We start from the raw sequence: 23,346 nt of genomic DNA, 5'->3' as shown, positions 1-23,346 counted from the left end.
TACAAGATTCCTAGACTCTGATCTACTTTTGTAGCCACTGCAATTATTTGACCAGTGCAGTTGAATTTCTGGTCAATGGTAACCTACAGGATGTTGCTGGGAGGGGATTTGTTGATTGAAATGCCATTAAAACTCAAGGAGCTATGGTTAGATTCTTTCTTGCTGTAGATGGTCATTACCTGTCACTTCTGTGGCACAAATGTTACTTAGTCAAGATTAAAATGGCGATGGAGTAGGGCTCTTAAGCTGGAGCTCATCCGCTCCAACAGTTTCTTTCCTTCTTTTTCCTCTTCTCGTGAGTGTTTTTTTTCTTTTTCTTTTTCTTCTTTCTTTTTCTCTTTACTTAACTCCATTTCAGAATGGCATCAGTGGTGGAGAGTTGAGCCAGCATGGACTTGAGGGACTCCCAGACTTAAGGAATCCCAGTGCATGGACTTCTGGGCTCGAGGAAACCCAGTGCGGACTCCTGGCCTGGAGGTAAAGCCCAGTGTGGACTCCCTCCTTTAGAAGGACTGTAATGCTGAACTTTTATCCTTTTTTTTCGGATTTATATCTAAGATTTTATACCTAAGATACTTTTGTACCTATGTTGGTGCAAGTAATGGAAACTTTGTGCACTTTTCACCGTGCTCATGTATTCCTGTACTTCAGTGCACGTGACAATAAACCTAAATCTAATTCTAACACCACTCATCAGCCCAAACATGCATACTGTCCAGATCTTGCTGCATTTTGACATGCACTGCTTCAGTATCTGAGAAGTGATGAATGAGGTGCAATCATTGGTGAACATCTCCACTCATGACCTTCTAAGGGAGGGAAGGTCATTGATGAAGCAGCTGAAGATGGTTGGGCCAAGGACACTACCCTGTGGAACTCCTGCAGAGATGTCATGGAGCTGAGATGACTGACTTCCAACAACCACAACCATCTTCTTTTGCTAAGTATGACATCAACCAGTGGAGATTTTTCCCTCTGATTCCCATTGACTGCAGTTTAGCTAGGGCTCCTTGATGCCACATCAAGTCAAATGAAAGCTTTAATTTCAAGGGCTGTCACTCTCACCTAAGCTCTGGAATTCAGCTCTTTTGTCCATGTTTGAACCAAGGCTGTAATGAGATCAGCAGCTGAGTGGCTCTTGTGCAACCCAATCCGGGCGTCACTGAGCAGGTTATTACTGAGCAGGTGCTACTTGATAACACTGTTGATGACACTTTTCAACACTTTACTGATGATTGAGAGTAGACTGACGGGGCAGTAATTGGCTGGGCTGGATTTGTCCAGCTTTTTGTGGACAGGACGCATCTGGGCAATTTTCCACATTGTTGGGTGGATGCCAGACTTATAGCTGTACTGGAATAGCTTGGCTAGGCAAGTTTTGCAGAACACAGATCTTTCTCTCTAATTAATGTTCCTTCTAAGGTGCACAACCATCCAGAGGCTCTGATCAATGTGTCGATGAATTGACTTACAGTTCCGGAATCCATTGCGCTGTATGGACCTCTGTAGTATTAGCATTATACTAATACTAATGTCAGGATAATATTGTATTATTATAATAATATTGGAGTACATTTAGTATTTTCCTGTGATTATACAGTAGCATAATAAGTTCATACAGTTCCTTTGCTCTGAAATTTGTAACTAAAAGTTTCTGTCTTTCCTACTTAAAAGAGAACTTTATGTTGAAATTATGTTGCCTTTCTTATAACCTTCTCTTTTGTCTCACTGTGCACATTTGTCTGAACATGCCTCAGTAAAATGCGTATATTCGTTTTCAGTTTATTCATTTTCAATGTTAAAGACATATAACTTCAAGTTGTTGTTATGGTCAGTTTGTGGATGTACTGTGTTAATGCAGCAATGATGAAGTTTTGTCCTGTACAACATTAATCATACATGCTTTTGAATGCACTGAATAATTAAATAGTAGGAAACAGGTTTATGAATGTATCTTTTAGTATAGGAAATGTATGAGTGCATCAGGTTTATGTATATATATATATATATATATTTAATTAGTACATTTTGGGGTACCGAGAAGGATTTGTTTTGTTCCTCGATTGTAGATATCATATGACCAACAATATAATTTTAAAACTTTATGTTAATAATGTATTTGTACTTTTCATTGTTAAGATTTGGTATGAGAGAAACATTAGGGTAAAATCTTGAATCATCATCACTAAAATAATACTGTGTTCAAATACAGTTAATGGCACATATCTCATAGAATTTTCACTTTGCCTTTATGAAATCCAGCACGGGTGAGTAAAAGTCCTGAGGGATACTGTTAAATCCAGCACCATTTTTTTTTAGGATATTCTCCAGAAAATGGATCCAGTGCCAATGCAAGGTCGCTTATACACAAGTCAGCTGCAATTGGATTAATGTCAAATATTATTTACAATACATGAAAATAAATAGCTCAGCTACCACGATGATAATTATGTTGCTCCAAATAAAGAGATTTATTTGTTACCCTTTCTATTTATATAGTCTCAGTGTAGTCATGCGACATAATGAATTAAAATTAGTCTTGCATCAAATGCCGTAAATGCATTGCAGATAGATCAGCATCAGAAAATGCAAGGCAATTTAACAGTTCAGATGAAACTCAGCATGGATTTGTTATCTCATCTTCATATTTTATGTGCCAATCCATCCGCTGTGCATTTCCTTTATATTTTATCTGTATTTCAGATTTCCAAAGCTCTGGGTTTTACTTTGAGCTTTTTCATCTTTAGGCAGGGTGTCGAACAAAAATACAAACTACTTGACATGCAACAGCACAGGTTCAAGCATTAACAAAGCTTTGTACAACATGCTGTCATGGAACTTATAAGCAATAATAAATCAACACAATGTTGCCAAATGCAGATGAATACGTAAGAGACAATTCAAGTGTGCACTTTATTTTTAATGTGAGAAGATCAAGGGATTAAAGCACATTTTCCTTTGAAAACCTCAAACACTCTGCAAATCAATTTTTATATGTTGTTATTAAGCATCATGGAAACATGCAGCGCAAAAAAGTAATAAATGCACAAGTATATGAATAACATTAAAATTATACCAAAACGACTTGAATATCATTGGAAAAAGCGCTTTGTTATATATGTTGTACTCAATGAAGTAAATTTCAAAATTTGAAACTCCATATTCATGCAAAGTTGTCGAACTGTCTTAATTAAATGGGTGTATTTTTAAAGGATGTTTGCATATTGAACCATGTGCACTTCCCTTGCATTTGTCAGAAAGAAAAATCAAGCCAGAAACACATGCAGTCTATCCAAGATAAAGCATAAAACCTGCTTTGTGTGGAAACTACTGAGAAAGGTTTGGGCCTGGCATTGAACTTGTGTTCAAAGTAGCCTAGTTCCTGTAATGGAAAAATGATTAAAGATAACACAGATACCTGAAATAAAATCTTGCTTTGTAATGATTGGACAAAATCATATTTAACTTCTAAGCATCCGAATAAGAGAGATTATTCCAAGGTTTCCATAATGTTCTATGATAATGTTATTATTCATCACAAAAATAGGACCTTTACTCATTTTATTCATTTCAAACTCAAACCTACCTGTTGCTTAAATAATATTAGCTCTTTGCATGTCAAAATGTGGATCTAACCATAAAAACCTTTACCATTGAATTGCTTGATTTTGTCAACCAAAATATTTAATGTAGTAAATTACTGTTCATTGATTTATTTCACCATTGTCATTCAATATATGAAACTGCTTCATTGTTTCTGAAATGGTTTAATCCACAAAACACATGCTTATTGGAGAATGCACTTTGTTATACACAGAAGGTACAAATAGCAAGAGCTGGGCAGAACAAAGACAGACCAGTTTAAGACAGAGACTTGGCTGAATTCAAACCCTATACTTACTTCTCCTGTGGGTCAATGGCCAGGCCACATAGTTGTCCCTGGATGGCATCTTGTATGTTGCCAGCAGAATATAGGCCAATTGGAGAATTATAGGTGGCACTCACTACCTGTCTTTTGTCATCAATGTTTCCTGCAGCAAGAAATGGCTGGGCCTTTCTGTTATGGGACTCTCCAATAGATTTGAATTCCTGCATACAAAAGGGCACAAAAATACTCAAGGCTAAAATTCATGCTGAAGCTAATAAGCACCAGCAGCCACATCATGCATCGGATCGCCTTCATTCTCCTCAACAATGTTCAACTTTCAATGGTGCAACAGGAGGAGTATTTTAAATCTGGCTGTCCAAAAAAAAACAGAGTTGTCCAAAAGCCAGACATTTTTAGAGTTTTCCATGCATTGATTTAATTAAGTAAAATACTTCAATAAAATAACTTACCTGGACAATTCAGCTAAGCCCTGAATAGGCCTAAACTAGTCACTGGCTTTCCACTTTATGTTCTACACACTTTCCAACACTTCAAGCAACCCTTGACCCATCTGACCTGGTTTGACCTCTACTCCCAACAGCGCAAGCCACCTGAACTAAAATCAACCTTGGTTCCAAGGTTTGAAAACAGAAATTGCTGGAAAAGCTCATCAGGTCTGGCAGCATCTGTGGTGAGAAATCAAAGTTAACGTTCCGGATTGAGTGACCCTTCCTTAGAACTCGACCCAAAACATCAACTCTGATTTCTCTCCACAGACGCTGCCAGACCTGCTGAGCTTTTCCAGCAATTTCTGCTTTTGTTTCAGATTTACTGCGTCCTCAGTTCTTTAGGTTTTGGTTCCAAGATTGCTGGTTTTGAGGTAGTGTATCCGTATCTGTTTCCAAACCACAATAGCTTACTAAGGATACCATCACAAGTAGCTCACGTTAAGAGTAACTTACATGTGTTAATTCTGATCTATGCCGAAAATAAACCTAATTCAAAACAAGATAATTGCTGTTAGTGATATTATTCTTTATTTAAGACATTGAGGTAGGATATTGAGGAAATGATAGAAGGAACTTTACTCAGCAGCAATTGTTTCTATACCCTTTGAATATACAGCCCGACTGTGCAATGCTCATTGCATGTGTGTATTTTCATTAATTAGCAATTTGATTAATTCGTAATTGCTTGATCAGTAAAGGTGAAAGAGACCATTTCATTAAATAATGAGCCAAAAGATCCTTCAGTTTTCCCTTCACAGTGTATATCAGTGCTGTAATGTTTCAAATGGGGCTGTTTTAAAAGTTGAAAATGTGAAGTTTTTCTGTAATTCGGGAACAGGCTTGTGGGCCTCCTCTGAACCAGCCCCAGTGCTTGGATGCCTTTTTGACCAGAACTGGATACAGAGTCAAGCTGCAAGCTGAACAGTGGGAATTCTCACTGGTTGTACTTTACCATTTTGAGAAGAGAGTCCAGCACCTTACCTCCAGACGCTAGCTCAACACTACTCATTTCCCAGTCAATTTTAAGAGAAACATAAGCTCATTAAAATTATTCATTAAATTTGAGGATTGATATGCATTGCCAGGGAAGTCTATAATTAAAGTATAAGTGGGTAAGTTAATACAACTAATGATAAAAGAACAAAGAACAGTACAGCACAGGAATAGGCCCTTCAGCCCACCAAGACTGTGCTAATGCATGATGTCTTTCTAAATTGAAAATCTTTTGGCTCTATGCAGTCTGTATCCCTCAATTCCCTGCCTATTCATATATCTGTCAAGATGCCTATTAAACAATGCTATTGTTTCTGTCTCCATCATCTCCTCTGGCAGTGTATTCCAGGCACCTCTGTGTAAAAGACTTGCCACTCACATCTCCTTTAAACATCCCATTTTACCTTAAGCTTATGCCCCCTAATACCCAAGGGGAGGTGATGGCCTACTGGTATTATCGTTGGACTGTTAATCCAGAGACCCCAGGTAATGTTCTGGGGACCTGGGTTCAAATCCTACCACAGCAGATGGTGGAATTTGAATTCAATAAAATATCGATTATTGAAAAAACCCATCTGGTTCACTAACATCCTTTAGGGAAGGAAACTGCCATCCTTACCTGGTCTGGCCTACATGTGACCCCAGACCCACAGCAATGTGGTTGACTCTGCACTACCCTCTGGGCAATTAGTGATGGGCAATAAATGCTGTCTGGTCAGCAATGCCCTCATCCCATTAAAAATAAAGGAAAAAAAACCTGACATTTCTACCCTGGGAAAAGACTTGGACTGTCCATTCTCCCTGTGTCTCTTATAATTTTGTAAATTTCTGTCAGGTCGCCCCTCATCCTGTCATGTTCAAGTGAAAACTAGCCAAGTTTGTCTAATCTCTCTTCATAGCTAATACCCTCCAAACCAGACATCATCCTGGTAAACCATTTCCGTACGCTCTCCAAAGTCTTCACATCCTTCTGGTAGTGTGGCAACCAGAACTGTACAAAATATTCCAAATGTGGCCGAACTAAAGTTCTACATAGCTGCAACATGACTTGCTAATATTTATACTCTATGCCCCAACTGATGAAGGCAAGAATGCCATATGCCTTCTTGACCACCTTATCCACTTGTGTTGCCACTTTCAGGGAAATGTGGATCTGCACGCCTACATCCCTCTGCATGTTGATAATACTAAGGGTTCTGCTATTTACTGCATACTTCCCTCCTGCATTAGATCTTCCAAAATGCATCATTGCACATTTGCCTGGATTAAATTCCATCTGCCATTTCTCCATCTAGGTCTCCAGCCTATCTATATCCTGCTGTATCCTCTGATACTCCTCACTATCTCCAGCTCCCCCAATCTTTGTGTCATCCACAACTACATTCTCATCCAGATCATTTATATATTACAAGCAACAGGGATCCCAGCACTGATCCCTGCAGAACACCACTGGTCACAGATCTCCAGTCAGAAAGATACCCTTCTACTGGTTCTCTCTGTCTTCTATGACCAAGCCAGTTCTGTATCCACCTTATCAGCTCACCATGGGTCCTATGTGACTTTGGCTTTGTGGCAACCTGCCATGAGGAACCTTGTCAAAGACCTTGCTAAAGTCCACATAGACAACATCTACTGCCCTGCCCTCATCAATCATCTTTGTCACTTCCTCAAAAAGCACAATCAAGTTTGTGAGACATGACCTCCCCCACACAAAGTCATGCTCCCTATCGCTGATAAGTCCATATTTTTCCAAATGTGAGTAAATCTTAACCCTAAGAATCTTCTCCATTAATTTCCCTACCATTGAAGTAAGGCTCACTAGCATGTAATTTCCCAGATAATCTCTGTTGCCCTTAAATGAAGGAACAATGTTCCAGTCCTCTGAAACATCTCCTGTGATTAAAGAAGATACAGATATTTCATAGGAGCCCTCAACAATTTCCTCCCTTGCCTCCCTCAGTATTCTGGGACAGATCCCATCTGGTCCTGGGCACTTGTCCATGTTAATGCTTTTCAAAACACCCAACACCTCCTCCTTTTTTATTTTGACATATGCTAGAAGGTACCTCTCTCTAGACTCACTGTCCATGATGTCCGTCTGTTTTGTGACCACTGATGCAAAGCATTCATTAAGAACCCCACCCACTTCATCTGACTCCATGAATAAATTCCCTTCTTCGTTCTTGAGTGAGACCACCCTTTCCCTAGCTACCCTCTTGCTCCTTATACATGTATAAAACACCCATTAGATTTTCCTTATTCCTGCTTGCTAAAGACATTCCATGGCTCCTTTTTGCCATCCTAATTCATAGTTGGAGTTCTTTCCTGCTATCTTTGTATTCTTGGGGGCTCTGTCTGTTTTCAGTTTCCTAAACGTTACATATGGTTCCTTTTGCTTTTTGACTAAGCTCTCAATTTCTCGTCATCCAAGGTTCCTGCATCTTGCCATCCTTATCTTTCATTTTCACAGGAACATGCTGGTCCTGAACTCTAATCAACTGGCCTTTATAAAATTCTCACATGCAAGATTTGGATTTACCCTCTAACAATGGGCTCCGGTCTACATTCCTCAGTTCCTTCCTAATATTGTGGTAGTTAGCCTTCCCCTAACTTAGTACTTTCACCCAAGGTCCTTAGCCATAAGTAAGTTACAGAATTATGGTCACTGTTCCTGAAATGCTCCCACACTGAAACTTTGATCACCTGGCTGGTCTCACTCCTCAACATAAGGTCTAGCATGGCCCTTTCCTTAGTTGGATTATTTACATACTCTTTCAAAAAACCATCCTGGATAGACATAACAAATTCTCCCTCATCCGAGTCCCTGGCACTAAATGAGTCCCAGTGAATATAGGGAAAGTTAAAATCACCCACTACAATAACCCTGTGGTGTTTACATTTTTCCAATAATCTGTCCAAACCTCTGTTCCTCTATCACCACTGGTGGTTAGGAGGCCCATAGTACACCCCCATCAGAGTGATTCATCCTTCCTATTCCTGAGCTTTTACCCATAACACCTTGCTGATGAGCTCTGCAAGGTGTCCTCCCTCAGTACAGCTGTGAAATTCTCCCTTAATGATTTCCCATTAAAATCCAAAGGATATGAAAGCAATAAGCTGCAGATAGTGGATGACACTGTTAAGATTTTTAGTCATTTTTCTCTTAGTTCTCAACAAAGTGAACTATGACTCCTGCTAGCCTGTACGAAGATAAATTGCAACAGGTACAGTGTAGAAACTGGGAGAAGTAAACTAGAGGGTTACAGGACAAAACTAGGGAAGGCCAGGCCTGTTACATTGTAAACCACCTTTCTTCTTCAGTCCTCTGTTTGGAGACAATTATTTGCCAAATTATAGGAAGATACTACGATCTTTATAAGGGAAGGTGGGGGAGCATTGGCAGTGCAAGGTTAAGAAACAGGCCCCAGGCATCTGCCTGAATGGGGATCAAACCTTGTGCTGTTGGTATCAAACTGATCCACACATTAGCCATCTAGGTAACTGAGTTAACCAGGCACCAAAATACCTTCACTCAGTTCCAATCATGCACCTCTTCTGTCGGTTCAACAGAGATAATTCCTACTGAGGCAGTGTAAACATCTCTACTTCCTGCATCTACCTCCTTCATAACCTCAGAGTGAAGGGGAGTTCAGTGATGAATTGTGAATAGTTTGTGCTGTGGCTCTCTATCCCTCAGGAAATGGTTTGTTCCAAATTAGGTCTACCCAAATTAATTTGATACAAGAGCCTTACAGGCATTAGAGACAAGACATATCAGTTAGACCACACCTAAATTGCAGAGTAAAGAAGATTGTGTTTTCTGATGCTGATACCGTTTATTGTAAGCATGAAGTTCCAACTTGATTTGTCTCTGGATATGAAGATCAGTGAGATTCCAAAGAGTAAGGGATAACTACATTTCAATCCAGAGACAGGGCAGTTACTGATACCAGACTCACACTGTGATGCTTCATGTGAATGCTCTTGCTTTCATTGAAATGCAAATGTAATCTCCCTTTTTAACTTTGCCATAATTCTCTACTTCTCATAAGAAGAGGTTCCCTCAGGAGATTAATGAATTATGCGATTGGGGCAGGTATAAATCAGGATAGATTGTTGGCTTAATGCATCAGGTAATCTTTCACATTCTATGCCTATTTGTGTTCTCATGTGGTGTTGTTACATTATTACCTGCAGCTGCCAGTAATCCTGTAACAAATATGGCCAACTTTCTTAAGCTCAAGAGACAGAAGACATTATTGTCTAGTGACACTGAACCATAGGTTTGATTTAAAAATATATATATAATCTTCAGGAGTTGGAGCACTGTTTTGGTCATCAGCTTTTGTAGGATTCTATCAATGGTTTATAAACTGCTCAGAGCCATTGCTTTAAGTCTTTGGTATGCCTAAATTGTCTGATTGATAATTCTGGTTTGGATAGAATTCTCATTTAAATTTCCCATTGTTAGTCAGACCTCCAAAAGAATGGTTTAAGGTTCTCACAATTAGTCCTCTTGGATTTCCTTACAAAAACATGATATAAGCTCAAACACAAAACAAAATTGGACCTGGTTTCACTGGAATTTAGAAGAATGAGAGGCCGTCTCATTGAAATGTATAAAATTCTGACAGAGCTGTATAGACTGGAAGCACTCCATCTGTTCCCTCTGTTCAAGAAGTCCCGATAAAGGGATCACAGTTTCAGGATACCTGGCAGGCCATTTCAGACTGAGATGATGAGAAATTTCTTCAAGCAGAGGTTGGCAAACCCATGGAATTCCCTATCACAGAAGGCTGCGGAAATCAAGTCACTGAATACACTTAAGAAAGAAGTTAATAGATTTCTACAAGCTAATGGTGTTAAAAGATACGGGGAGAGAACAGGAGTGTGGCATCGAGATAGAGGATCAATTCAGGCCTTGCCAAGGACCTAGCTTAAGGTTGAGAATTCAAAAAGAAAAACAGAAATTTTATAACAATGTGGGAGGAAGAAAATTTACAATAGCAAATCATGATCTCTGGGGTCTCAGGCATTGTCTCTGCCAGTTTGATCACCAGATTCTTCCTCATCCTTCAGCTTGAAAATCTTTTGCGCTGCAAATAGCCAGAAGGGCAAACTGATAAGGCAAGGTCAATTGAGCATGTAGAAACTTGGAAAACAAGCTATCTTTTTTTTAATTCATTAGGTTTGTCATCAGAGTAGGATAAAGAATGACAGAAAACTAAAGTGGTTGAATTATAGACAAATTAGATACAGAAGGACAAATAAGGAGAGCAAAATAAAGATTTTATTGAAAGAGTGAAGAAACACATCAAGGAAAAGTAAGACAAAAGTAAAAGTTAAAAATTGTAATCCCCTTGGAAAAATTCTCTTCTTATAAGAATGTGAATCCAAGGTTTCAATTGTTTTCTGTCTGTGCCGGGAAGATTAAGTGACATGCCAGGAATATAAATATTAAAAGAGTCCTTACATCATTAAATACCATCCTTAACTTTATGGCATAATTAACTTTAATTTACTCCATAAATGCATAATTTCTGGAAATTTAAGAGATTGACAACAAGATCTTTTCCCATAAGGTTAAGGGCACATTTATACTAAAGACAGACTTCATTACAACCCATTATGATAATATCACCAGGATTAGTGGACAGAGTAGGTCAGGATCTCGACAGAGTGAGACCATCTATTTAGGATCTCCTTTTAGTATCTGTAACAATGCCTATCATATCAGTGTAACTTGGACATTGTTCCTATTATACATTTAACTGTATTTTACAAGAGCCACTTCTCATTAGACTAGCAAATAGTTTTACTTGAGTAGACCAGATAAAGTGGACACTATAGACCCCTTTCCTAAGCAATATAGTAAGCAATAGTGCTGATAGCCTCATAAAACAAGATGATCAACACCGAGGATTGCTCATGCAATAGAAGAATTTTGTATTTTTATCTGCTAGGAAAAACAGAAGTACTGAATATTTCTTAAACATTGAAAGGCAGTGCAAAGCTACAAATGGACCTACAGGTTCATAAGTCACTGAAAGATAACATTCAGATACAGTAAGCAATAAAGAAGTCAAATCGTATGTGAGCCTTTATTACGAGAAGATTTGAGTATAGCAGTAAGGATATCTTGCTGCAATTACATAGAGTCTTAGTGAAGCCACACTTGGTGGACGATAGTGTAGACCTTCAGGAGAACATAGGCAGGTTGGTGGGATGGGCAGATAGGTGGCAGATAAAGTCCAACGAGGAGAAGTGTGAGATGATATATTTTAGTAGGGGAAGAACTCAGAGACACAAAATAAAGGGTGCAACTCTAAAGCGGATGAAGGACTAAAGTGTTTGGGTGAATATGTATATGCATCATTAAAGATGGCAGGACAGATTGAGGGAGCAGTTAATGAAGTATATAGATTTTATTAATAGGGCTATAGAGCAACAAGGTTGTTGAGTCCTATTCTGGGCTGCATGTTAGGAAGGATGTGAATGCATTGGAGAAAGAACAGAAGAGGTTTATGAGAATGTTTCCAGAGATGAGGAATTTTCATTTATGAAGATAGATTAGGAAAGCTGGGACCGTTCTCCTTAGAGATGAGAAAGCTGAGAGATCTGATTGAAGCATTCAAACCCATTGGACTGTGGGAGGAAACCCTCACAGACATGGGTAGAACATGTAAACTCCACAGTCACCAGAGGGTGGAATTGAACCCAGGTTCCTGGTGCTATGAAGCAGCAGTGCTAACCACTGAGTCATTGTGTCATCCTGCAGCATTTCCAGCACTTTTGGTTTCAAACCTCTAAATGACTAATCCAGACGGCTAATCATTATTCTACTAGACCAATAGTAGCAGCAGCTACTTTTGCATTCCTTGTTGGAAACATATATCGAGCTTGTACTCCAGCAACTTCCCTGGTGCTGCTTGAGTGATAATCTTGGTGTGCACTGAAACTCTAGACGTACCTCCCCAGTGGTGTGGAATTTGGATTTGAACATGGTTGAAAAGCAAAAGTCAAATAGTGAGGGGTAAGTTATCTCAAAATTTTCCAAACGAAGCTATCACTGTTGCAAATGGAGGCATTATAGATGTTATTAGCAGAACCAAATTGGACCTGATATTTTTCCGAAGGTCCATTATGACCTGAAACTCTGTTTCTCCCTCTACAAATGCAGTCTAACCTGCTGAGTATTTTCTGCTTTTCTTGCAGTTTTCCAGCATCTGATGCATATCACTTATTTCCAAATTGGAGCAGCTTTTACAGAGGATTCCCACTGTTCCATATTTTCCAACCACCTTTGGCACTAGCTTGTTCGAATTAGATTAACTGTGACTACCAGCCAAGGAGCTGTATAATTACTATTGCAACTCTTCAAACAGCTCAGAATGCCTTGGCCAACATCGGAGACATGTTTCTTTAACGTTTTGCAGACATCAAGAAGATATATTTGCCCACTGGTCAATTCCATCAAAATCTATCACTTAAAAATCTGTTTGTTGCTCGTGTGTGTAAGTTTAATTTATTTTCTAAATCTCTATGGAATTCTTATGTTTAGAAACTGTGAGCCTATCAACACAGGGAGCAGGCAATCCCGGGCAGCTTGTGTGGTGAGAACGGAATCAGGCAGCCCAGGGCAGCCGGTAGAAACAGGAACAAGCTGCAAGGTGGCGAGAGTGGGAGTAGGCAGCTCGGGGCAGCAGTGGCGATGAGGTCAAGCCTGAAGCGGGGGAGGTCAAGCCTTTGTGTGGAGTGTGAAACCAACATAGCCTACCACTAATGATCTGTGGTGTTGGATTGTTAACTGAGTTTGTTTTTTCAGTAAGGACTGTAATGTCAAACTTTTTAACTGTGTTTTCCTTGTTTTTCTGCTTTGCACTTATGATTCTGTACCTGGGTACCTTTGTACCTAAGGTGCCCTAAGTGGTGCCTTGTAACCGTTTTACTGTACTCATGTGGGTACATGTGACAATGATGCTAATTCAATTCAATTCAATACAATACCTTCAATTCAATTCAGTACAAAATCTCTATGTGTTTTTGGCATAAGAACAAGCCCATGATACCACACTAGGCAAAAACAGCAACGCGGAATAGAGGAAATGACATGAGTATTGACGAGAGATATTCATTGCAAAGTTAGCCTTTGGGAAGGTTTGTAAGAGGTGACAGAGAAGTCGGGTTACAAAAAATTTGGGGTAGGGAATTCCAGAACGTGAGAGCTTACCAAATTTATCAAAGAAATATGGGTATTGAGGGTCTGAGTTATAAGGAGAGGTTGGACAGGCTGGGATTTTTTTCACTGGAGTGTAGGATGTTGTAGTAGTGTAGGGGATTTCAAGACTGGGGGACATATTTTTTAAGGCGAGAGGAGAAAGATTAATAAAAAAACATGAGGAATAATTATTTTATACAGAGAGTGGTTCGGGTGTGGAATGGACTTCCAGAGGAAGTGGTGGATGCGGTTACAGTTACATCATTTAAAAGACATTTGGATAAGTACATGAATAAGAAATTTTTGGAGGGATGTGGGCCAAGTGCAAGCAGGTGGGACTAGTTTAGTTTGGGATTATGGTTGGCATGGACTGGTTGAACCAAAGGGTCTGTTTCCATGCTGTTTAACTCTATGATTCTATGAAAGAGAGCCAGAAAAGCGTCAGAAGGAGCCAGCTGGTTGTACAGCACTGCTGGGCCTGGAAGCTGAGACAGGAGCTAACATTCCCTGCTGTTTGGTGCCAGTTTCTGGGGGCCCTCTATGCCCTTTTCACAAAGGTACAATCAGCAGGTGGCAGAGTTATGTGCCGTGCACAGTGGGTGCTCAATCACGCTCAGTAAGAGCCAGTTGAGATCAACTAAATGAGGCCAACTGGGATTTTCCAGTCACCCTCCTGGTTTCTACAGGCAGAGGGGCCAGCCCTACAGCAGACTGAGAGGCATGCCTGGGCGCACGAACTACGGGATGTCCAACAGAGGAGTTCCATCCCCCATCCCCCACAATTGGGAAAACTATGAAAATGTTGGAATGGGTGTGCTTCCATCCCAAAGCCCTCTCTTCAACTCACCTTTTAGTGCAACCTACTGGTCCTTTCTCAATAGTGAGCCTCTGATTAGCTTTCCAGCTTTATGAAGCTACCTGCCATCCTTCATTGGAGGGAAACATTGGCCTCAAGCTAATAAACCAGGCACCCCTGAGAAAACCACAATGACTCACTGCTTCCCCCCAGGGATAGGTTCAGTACCCAGAAACAGTCCTGACCTCTGATCTCTGCCTGGAAGGAGAAATCTAGCCCATTTTTCCTGATGCCTCTTCTGCTACCATCAAAAGCCAACCTTGATGTTATGGTGCTGCATTATTCTGAAGGAGTAACAAGGTACTTGCTTCAAAAATCTGTGATGGGTTCTTAAGGAGCTTGACACATTAAATGCTGAGAGGATGTTTTCCCTCAAGGGAGAGTCTAGGACCAGAGGGCATAATCTCACATCAAAGCGGTGCCAATTTAAGACTGAGATGAGGAGGAATTACTTCTCTCAGAGGGTTATGAGTCTTTGGAATTCCTTGCCACAGATCTGAGGGGACAGAGCTATTTTGTATATTTAAAGCTGAGCTAGATAGATTCATGATCAGTCGGGGAATCAATGCTAATGGGGAAAACACAAGCAAGTGGGTATGAAGAATGGTGAATTAGCCATGATCCTGTTGAATGGCAGAGCAGGCTTGAGGGGCCAAACAGCCTACTGCTGCTGATATTTCTTATGCTCTTATGGTCTCATATTGGCATATGAGCGGAACTGCCTGTTGTGATTTTGGAATTGATGTCTGGATTTTCCAGGGTCAGGGACATGCTACTTGATTTACTTTCCAATGCTAGCTACCAATTGACCAATAGGGGAGGCAGAGTTGGGACAGAGGATGTGGAAATTCACTGAAAACTACCGGGATTCTTTTGTGTAATGGGATGCTATTCAAAATATCCATGGTTTAAAATAGATGTTTGAATATTCAGGTCCCAATTCTGGTCTTGATGCTTTAGTTGGCCTCACTTAAGCTCCCATTGAGAAAGTGACACTTAGTCAGAAAAGTAAACTATTTGCCAACTGCATGTTGAATCCCATGGGCTCCTGGCATAGGGAGTGAATCACAGGCATGCTTAACCCTTTGGCTGATAACTGTGTTCAAGTCAGGTGGATATAATACCTCTGGAGTCAATCTCAGAAAATCCACTGAAAGTGCATTGCAATTAGTTTATTTATAATTGGATTGCAACTGACACCCGTGTATTTGCTGACAGAGCCTTCTCTTGGCACTTGTGCTCTCTCTCAGGTATATATCAACTAACCTACCATTTATTCATGATTTGTTAGTGAGATAAACAAAGGTCTGCTGGCTGTGTGCAGTATCTGATGGATAGTGTACGAGAAATCTGATGGTATTAGAGATGTGCTGTATGGCCATCTAAAGAGAGTCCCAACAGGGTTTCAGGAGTCTGTCAGGGAATGAAGGGATATTGGGAGTGGGCAGGATAGTGGCCTGAGATCAATCGTCATGAATAGCAGAGCTGGCTTAATCGTCTATTCCTGCTTCTATTTCTTTTGATTATTTGTCCTTGAAACACAGCTTCTTTCATGCTACCATTTTCATAAATGATTTGGTTTGATTATTCTGGTGATAAATTCACGTTACAATTCAGGTAGCTCGGCGGTGTATGATAGACTGCTCAAGGCTATCCTTGTATAGACTTTATCTGCTTTTATTTAGGGAGACATTTCCAACCAACAACTTCACTTTCAGCCCTGCTTTGATTTATATGAGCACAGGGTGAGTCCTCAGTTAATGCCCAACCCCTGAATACAATCAATCCACAATACTTATTAATTGACAATATATGCTCTGGAATTAGATCAAAAAACTACTGAGTGGGTCAAATTATGTATGTTGGGGAATGAGACTGTGGGTGACAGATATCCTCCAGCTTAAGATACATTTTGTCATCTTATCTCTTAGATACATTTGTAGATCTTAAATATCATGAAGGAAATAGATTCCAGGTTGCCTGTGATAGAAAAGGATTGAGAACTAGGGAGCACAATAAAAAGCTAAGGTAGATACCAGTGTTTCTTCTGACATGTGGCATGAGGTAACTATGAACTCCCATGACAGTTCAAAAAGCAATTGAATTGTTTGCAGGAGATAGCTGGAAGATCGCTGGGATTAGTGTTAGTTACTCATAGAATTGTAGAATCCCTACAGAGAGGAAAGAGGCCATTCGGCCCATGGAGTCCACACCATTAGTAAGCTAATGAATTAGTGCTCATTACTCATAAGTTATTCCAGTCTCCTAGAGCTGATCTGTTTAACTTCGACCATCAAAAAAAATTTTCAAAATGTCTTTGTAATTGGCCTCAGGCTTGTTACCTGATAAAGAGTTTGTATAGCTTTAGGCCTGTCAATGCTCCATATTATGACTTTTGTAAACTTGCTTTTCTAAAGCTCTGGGCTGCGTGTTACAAAGTTCTTATTGGTTAATTCTGTTCCATCTAAGATAATACCGACTCACTGGTATCTGTGTTTGGTTCTATCACTCTAGCTTGGCAATCAGGAATTTCTGGCTGTTTTAAATTTTGTGTTTTCTTACATTCTCTTTAAAAGGGCTTGGAACATCTTGCTTTCCATAGTGCTGATATTGACAGACATAGTCCAAGGCAAGTTTATGATTAATTAGCTTTTCTTTCCTTCATAATTGCAATGTTAGCTGCTCCAATATCCATTAATTAGAGTTCTCATCTGATGTAGCAGATTAGTGTTGCTCCCTTTCCTTTGATTGGCTAGCTATTTGGGAGACTAATCCCACTGTGTGCAGACTGAAAAGAACAGTGTGTGCCAACCAGAATGTGCAAATTCTATCAAAATGTTATAAGGACCCCAGTTAATCCTCGAACAACACAATAGCAGCAACCTCTAGCCTATACAAAGATTATAATGTTGCAGAAGGGAATGCTTTTGCTGGTTTTAAAGTTCCTTTTTCATCCCACCTTATTGTTCAGTAATCAAGTTACATCAACAGATGTCAGCAAATGCATGTGGGATTTTTCCAACTTGCAGCAATGCTGTTTAAGCTAATTCAAGACTTCAAAGCAAGATTTTTAAACTGCAAAACAAACAGTTATTTCTTTCATGTTGATTGACATTTTAACATTGATACTTGTTAGTAATATTTTTGTAAGCGCGAAACAAAGCAACAAGTAGACAGATAGTTCCTCCAGCTCTTGCACTTGCACCTGTTCACAAGCTCAGAAATTACTGTTGGTGACAGCAGCGAACACTTAATGCATTCATGTGATACTCCCATCTCTCTTACTTTAACAAGGGGTTCATTACTTTAAAACACACAATACTCCTGTTAAAATAGTGGACGAAGGAATGTTGCAAGAACATGTAAAGTTTTGATCTGCTGTTATTACTGACTGTAAGGTCCAGCCACAATCTCAACACTTTTCCCCCTACAGCCTTGAAAATAAATCTCTCTGATTATCAGCATTACAGACTAACTGTAGGGGAAAACAAAACTCCTTGGTTCTTCACATCTCAAGGTAGTTTTACAGCACAGATTGATGTGTACAGTACGTAAGCTGATATATTCATGATTTTAGAAGGAATAATTAGAACACAAGAAACAAGAGCTGGAGTAGGCCATTTAGCCCCTTAAACTGCCCCACCATTCCATAAAAGCATGGCTGATCTGCCCCAGAACTCTAGTCCTTATTTGTGCCAGCTCCTCATAGCCCTCAGCTCCTCAATATTTCAAAAACCTATCCCTCCTCTTTAAATTCTTTCAATGATCCAGCTTCCAGAATTCTATGGGACAAAGAATTCTCTGAGGGAAGAAATTCCTTTGCATCTCATTTTCAATGCATGTCCTCATATTCTGTTAGGTCTCCTAAATTGAAAATCCCTCACTAATGGAAATATCTTCTCAATATCTGCTCTGCCAAGATCCCTCAGAATCTTGTATGCTTCAGTAAGATCACCTCATTCTTCTAAACTCCAATGAATAAAGGCTCTAACCTGTTTACCCTTTCTTGATAAATCAATCCTTCATGCCAGGAATCAGCCAAGTGAATCTCTTTTGAATGGACGATGTGAAAATTGTTAGAGTAGTGAATAGTGAGGAGGATAGTCTTAGATTACAGACGGATATAGATGGATCAAGCAGTGGCAAAGGAGTAGAAATTCACTCCAGGTAAGTGTGAGATGATGCACTTGGGCAGGACATAAGATGCAAAAGAAGTTCTAGTTCTGAAGAAGGGTCACTGCATGCAAAACATTGATTCTGCTTTCTCTCCATGGATGCTGCCAGACCTGCTGAGTTTTACCAGCAATGTCTGTTTTTGTTTCAGATTTTCAGAATCTGTTGCTGTTTTAGTTTAGTAAAGTTGTTTACTTTGGTAGGAAGAATAAAAAAGCAGAGTATTACTTAAATGGAGAATAACTACGGAACTGCAAGGTACAGAGGGATCTTGATGTTCTAGTGTATTGGTCACAAACATTTAGCAGGTAATCAAGAAGTCAAATGGAATGCTATTGCTAACCACAAGTGGAATTGAACAGAAAAGGGAAGATGTTATACTTCAGTTATTCAGGGCATTGATCAGGCACATCTCAAATATTGTGTTCAATCTCAGTCTCCGCCTTTAAGCAAGGATTTAAATGCATTGGAGGCAATTCAGAGGAGGTTTTTCTCGGCTGATATCTGGAATGAGCGGGTTGTCTTATGAGAAAGGTTGGACAAATCCGGCCTTGTTTTCACTGCAGTTTAAAAGAGTGAGGGGTAACTTGATTGAAGGTTACAAGATACTAAATGGTCTTGACAGGACGGATGTGGAAAGGATGTTTCCTCTCTGGATGAGTCCAGAACTAGGAGGCACTTTTTTTTAAATTCAGGATCATCGTTTGACGATAGCGACGAGGAGAACTTTGTCTTCTCGGATGGTTGTTTTAGATTGGAACTCTGCCTCAGAGGGTGGTGGAAGCAGGGTCACTGACTATTTTTAAGGTGGAGATTGATTTTTGTAGGGCAATGCCATCAAATGATATCAGAAGTAGATGCGAATGTGGAATTGGAAGCGCAAATAGGTCAACTGTAATCTTATTGAATGGTGGAACAAGGGATCGAATGGCATATTTTTGCTCCTGATTCAAATGTTCATGTTTCGGACTGAGATGCGGAAAGATTTCTTTACTCTGAGTTGTGTTTCTTTAAAAGAATCTACATGATAGCATTGTCAATGCTCCAAAGTTGAACAGATTTCAGGTTTAGATAGGTTGATTTTTGAACTTGAGTGAATCAAGGGATATGGAGCAAGGCGGGAGAAAGTAGATGTGAGGCAGAAGATTAACCATGATCATACTGAATGGGCAAGCAGGCTTGAGAGGCTGAATGGTCCATTCCTGCTGTTGTTTATTATGCTCTAAGGGAGCATAGATGTCAGGGTAAGAGGTAAAAACACAGTAAAGTGACAGTAATAGAGGGATAACAGCTGATGGGTAAGTACTAGTGCATGTTTTCCTCTTCAAATGAAATCAGAGAGAAATATTAAATTCATTTCCGATAATTTTAGATAATGTTCTAATAAATGAAAACACTTAGAATTAAAGCAGGAAGTGCTGGAGAAACTCAGAAGGTCTGACAGTCTCTGTGGAGTGAGAAACAGAATTAGCAACTCGAGTCCAATATAACTTCTTCAGAACAATGCTACCAAATCCTTAGAATCACTACAGTGTGGAAACAGGCCACTGAGTCCACACTAACCTTCCAAACAGCATCCCACAGCCCCATCCATCTAACCCCATATTTTCCATGGCTAACCCACCTAGCCTGCACACTATAAGCAATTTAGCATGGTCAATCCACCTAACCTACAATTCTTTGCACTGTGGGAGGAAACCTACACAGACATAGGGAAAATGTACAAGCTCTACATAGAGAGAGTCACCTAAGGGTCCTTGAAACCAGGTCCTTTAGACTGTGAGGCAGCAGTGCTAACTACTGAGCCACCATGCCACCCAATCTGTTGAGTTTCTCCAGCTGCTTTCATTTCTGATCACCAGCATCTGCAGACTTTGCTTTTAGTACAAGTTAACATGTGGGGAAAAAAAGACTTACGACAAAAAAGGTAGATACGAGTAACTTAGACTAAAATATAGCAGAGACGTTTGCCGTGGGCTCGGACTGTTGTCTGTGAGGTTGTCCCGAGTGAACACATCTACAGTAGATGTCTGTCCCAAATCTTGCAGATTTCAGTCACTGAACTGGCTTGCGAATGGATGAGAAAATGGGTTTAAATTAGAAATTCAGCCTTGATCAGACTGAATGGCGGAACAAGATTGAGGGAGAGAATAGTGTGCTCCTGCTGCACTTTCTTATGTTCTTATAAGGAAGCGAGGGTAACACTCTCTGGATAGTTGCTCCAAACTTTAGTCATATCAGAGAGGTGTAGATTCAAAATGGGCTCAATGTGACTGACGGTATGCAGAGTAAAGGAAACACAGGTGAGAAAGATAGGATCAGTTTTTTACATCTTTATTTCCTAACAGCTACAATGTAGTTGTTACTTATCCATGCAGCAGGGCCTAGTCTCCAATTGTTTCAGCTATATCCACCATTGGACATAGACCTTGTTCCACCAGGACTATGCACCATGAAGTTTTGAACCTCACCAATGGATCCACCACATGCCCAATATATATGCAGACTTCAGTCATGTAAGGCTGTGTCTTCACATCAATGCTTGTCTTGGTGGCTACAGCACACCCCATATCAATGAAGGTTCTGGCTGGAAAGAGCTTTCCCAAAGGCCGAGAGAGAAACTGTTTAATCTGCACCACTTCCAGTTCAGAACCAAGACAGTCCCAAACTGTCACCTAGATATAGTACACAGGTGGTGATTGTATGTGCACATACTCAGAAACCAAGATCCAAACCACTGTTGACACATTCACGGAGGTGTACAAAAGGATGGGCTGTGAGTAGACATCCAAAAAATAAACGTCCTCTACCAGCTTGCTCCCATTGTACAACACAGTTCACTCACTATCAAAATCCACAGAGAACCATTGGACAATGTGAATCAATTGGGAACCTCATTGAAGAAGGGGAGTTACTGATAACAAATATCCACATCCTACAGTCCAGCCACATGACAAACTTCTCTGTTACATCTTGGTCTAAATTATTTGTATCTACTTTTTTTATTGTAAGTTTTTTGACAATGAAATCCAACATTTCCTTCAGTGCAACTGTGTAGCTTTTAGCCACCTGAGGAACACATGCCTGATGATCTAACATCAAACTCCTAGTCTGCAGGGAGTACTACCTGCCTTTTTGCACACATCAAGAGACATGGGCAATGTATAGCAAACATCTTAAATGTCTAGAGAAACATCACCAACGATGCTTCCATGAAATCCTGCAAACCCACTGGCAGGATAGATGATCCAATATCTCTCAGGCCAACAGCCCTAGCATCAAGTCACCAGTTACTGCCAATTAGCTATATTGGGTGGGCCACATTGTTTGCACGCCTGATACAAAACTTCCAAAATAAGCTTTCTATTACAATCGTCATCACAGAAAGTGGTTATCAGAAGGCACAGGAAATGCTTCAAGAATGTCCTCAGAAATTGCCTGAAAAATTGTAATATGCCCATGAACCAGTGGGAATCTCTCGCCTAACTCTGTCCAATGTTGATAAGAAATATCTGTGAACATGCCAACCATCCATAGTGTTTCTAACAGGTCCTGGTGGAGGCCAAAAGCAAACACCAGAAAGCAAATGGGAAAACCCAAGCATTACACCCACTCACCTCTTCAAACACTACCTGCTCCATCTGAGGTAGGGTGTGTGAGACCAGCATTGGGCTGATTAGTCACAAATGCGGAGTGGAAAAATGTCATCCTCAGTTTCGAAGAGCTGCTGAACAAGTTGAGGACCTCTGTGGATATGGGTAAAGAATGTCAGAAGGACAAGCAGAATGTCGATTATGGCAGCTTGGAGTCCAAAGTGTAGTGGAATGAGAAGGGAGCAGTGTCCTTTTTCTTAGACAGTCCCTTAGGATCGAGGGTGAGTCGCTTCTACTCCATTTTGAAGGGTTAAGAGATAGCTGATAAATGTAATGAATAATCTACAGATGGATCCCACTTGTAGGACAGATTAGTAACTGTGGTGTTTGGAGGTTTGTGTGCCCCTCTGACACCTTAATTTCACCTTGTACATTTCTATCACTGTGTTCAGTGACTTCCGGAATGAAGTTTTTCCACTTTTGTCACTCAGTAGGCAGGGACCCCCATATCAGGGATGTTTAACCTCTTCAGAAATCCTTTAAGGATGTCCCTAAGTATTTCCTTTGTACTCCTGGAAGTCCTCTGTTGTGACCGGGTTTCAAATAAAGTAATTGTTTCAGGATTCTCCTCTCCGGCATATGGTTGACATATTCCATCCAGCAGAGTTATTAGTTATTGGTTTTGAGTTATTAGCACCTTAATGCTGGGTCAATAGGCTTAAGAGAGGATGCTGCTATTGGGCTGTCTTTGTGGAATCTGTAGGAAGAACTGCTGGTGGTATATCTCCAGAGTTTTGAGGTGCATATTGTCGGTTGTCCAAATGTCTGAGGCATATGGGTACCTGAGCATCACTGTTCTCTGACAAACATAACCTTGGTTTCATGAAGCATAAGACCATAAGATATAGAAGTAGAAGTAGGCCCTTCAGCCCATCAGGTCTGCTCTGCCATTCAATGAGATCACGTGGTAGCTTTAGGTCTATGAAAAATTAAAGAGACAGATAACATCCTTTGTATCAGAGATAGTAGGAACTGCAGATGCTGGAAAATCTGAGATAACAAGGTATAGAGCTGGATGAACACAGCAGGCCAAGCAGCATCGTAGGAGCAGGAAGGCTGACGTTTTGGGCCTAGAC

At 40.2% G+C, this 23,346-nt stretch overlaps 1 protein-coding gene across 1 annotated transcript in view; it reads right to left on the bottom strand.

The window, feature by feature from the left end:
- pdlim3b (PDZ and LIM domain 3b) overlaps nucleotides 1–23,346 on the bottom strand; it is an 83,817-nt gene that overhangs the window by 13,713 nt on the left and 46,758 nt on the right. Inside the window, exon 4 of the mRNA XM_020512320.2 lies at nucleotides 3,902–4,089. Within this exon, the coding sequence (XP_020367909.1) occupies nucleotides 3,902–4,089 (188 nt within the window). The remainder of the gene's footprint in view (nucleotides 1–3,901; nucleotides 4,090–23,346) is intronic.

The sequence above is a fragment of the Rhincodon typus genome, chromosome 3 (genome assembly GCF_021869965.1).
Source record: "Rhincodon typus isolate 14 chromosome 3, sRhiTyp1.1, whole genome shotgun sequence".
Taxonomy (NCBI): domain Eukaryota; kingdom Metazoa; phylum Chordata; class Chondrichthyes; order Orectolobiformes; family Rhincodontidae; genus Rhincodon; species Rhincodon typus.
Note: the sequence above shows the minus strand (reverse complement) of the source record. Positions and strands in the feature narration are given on the sequence as shown.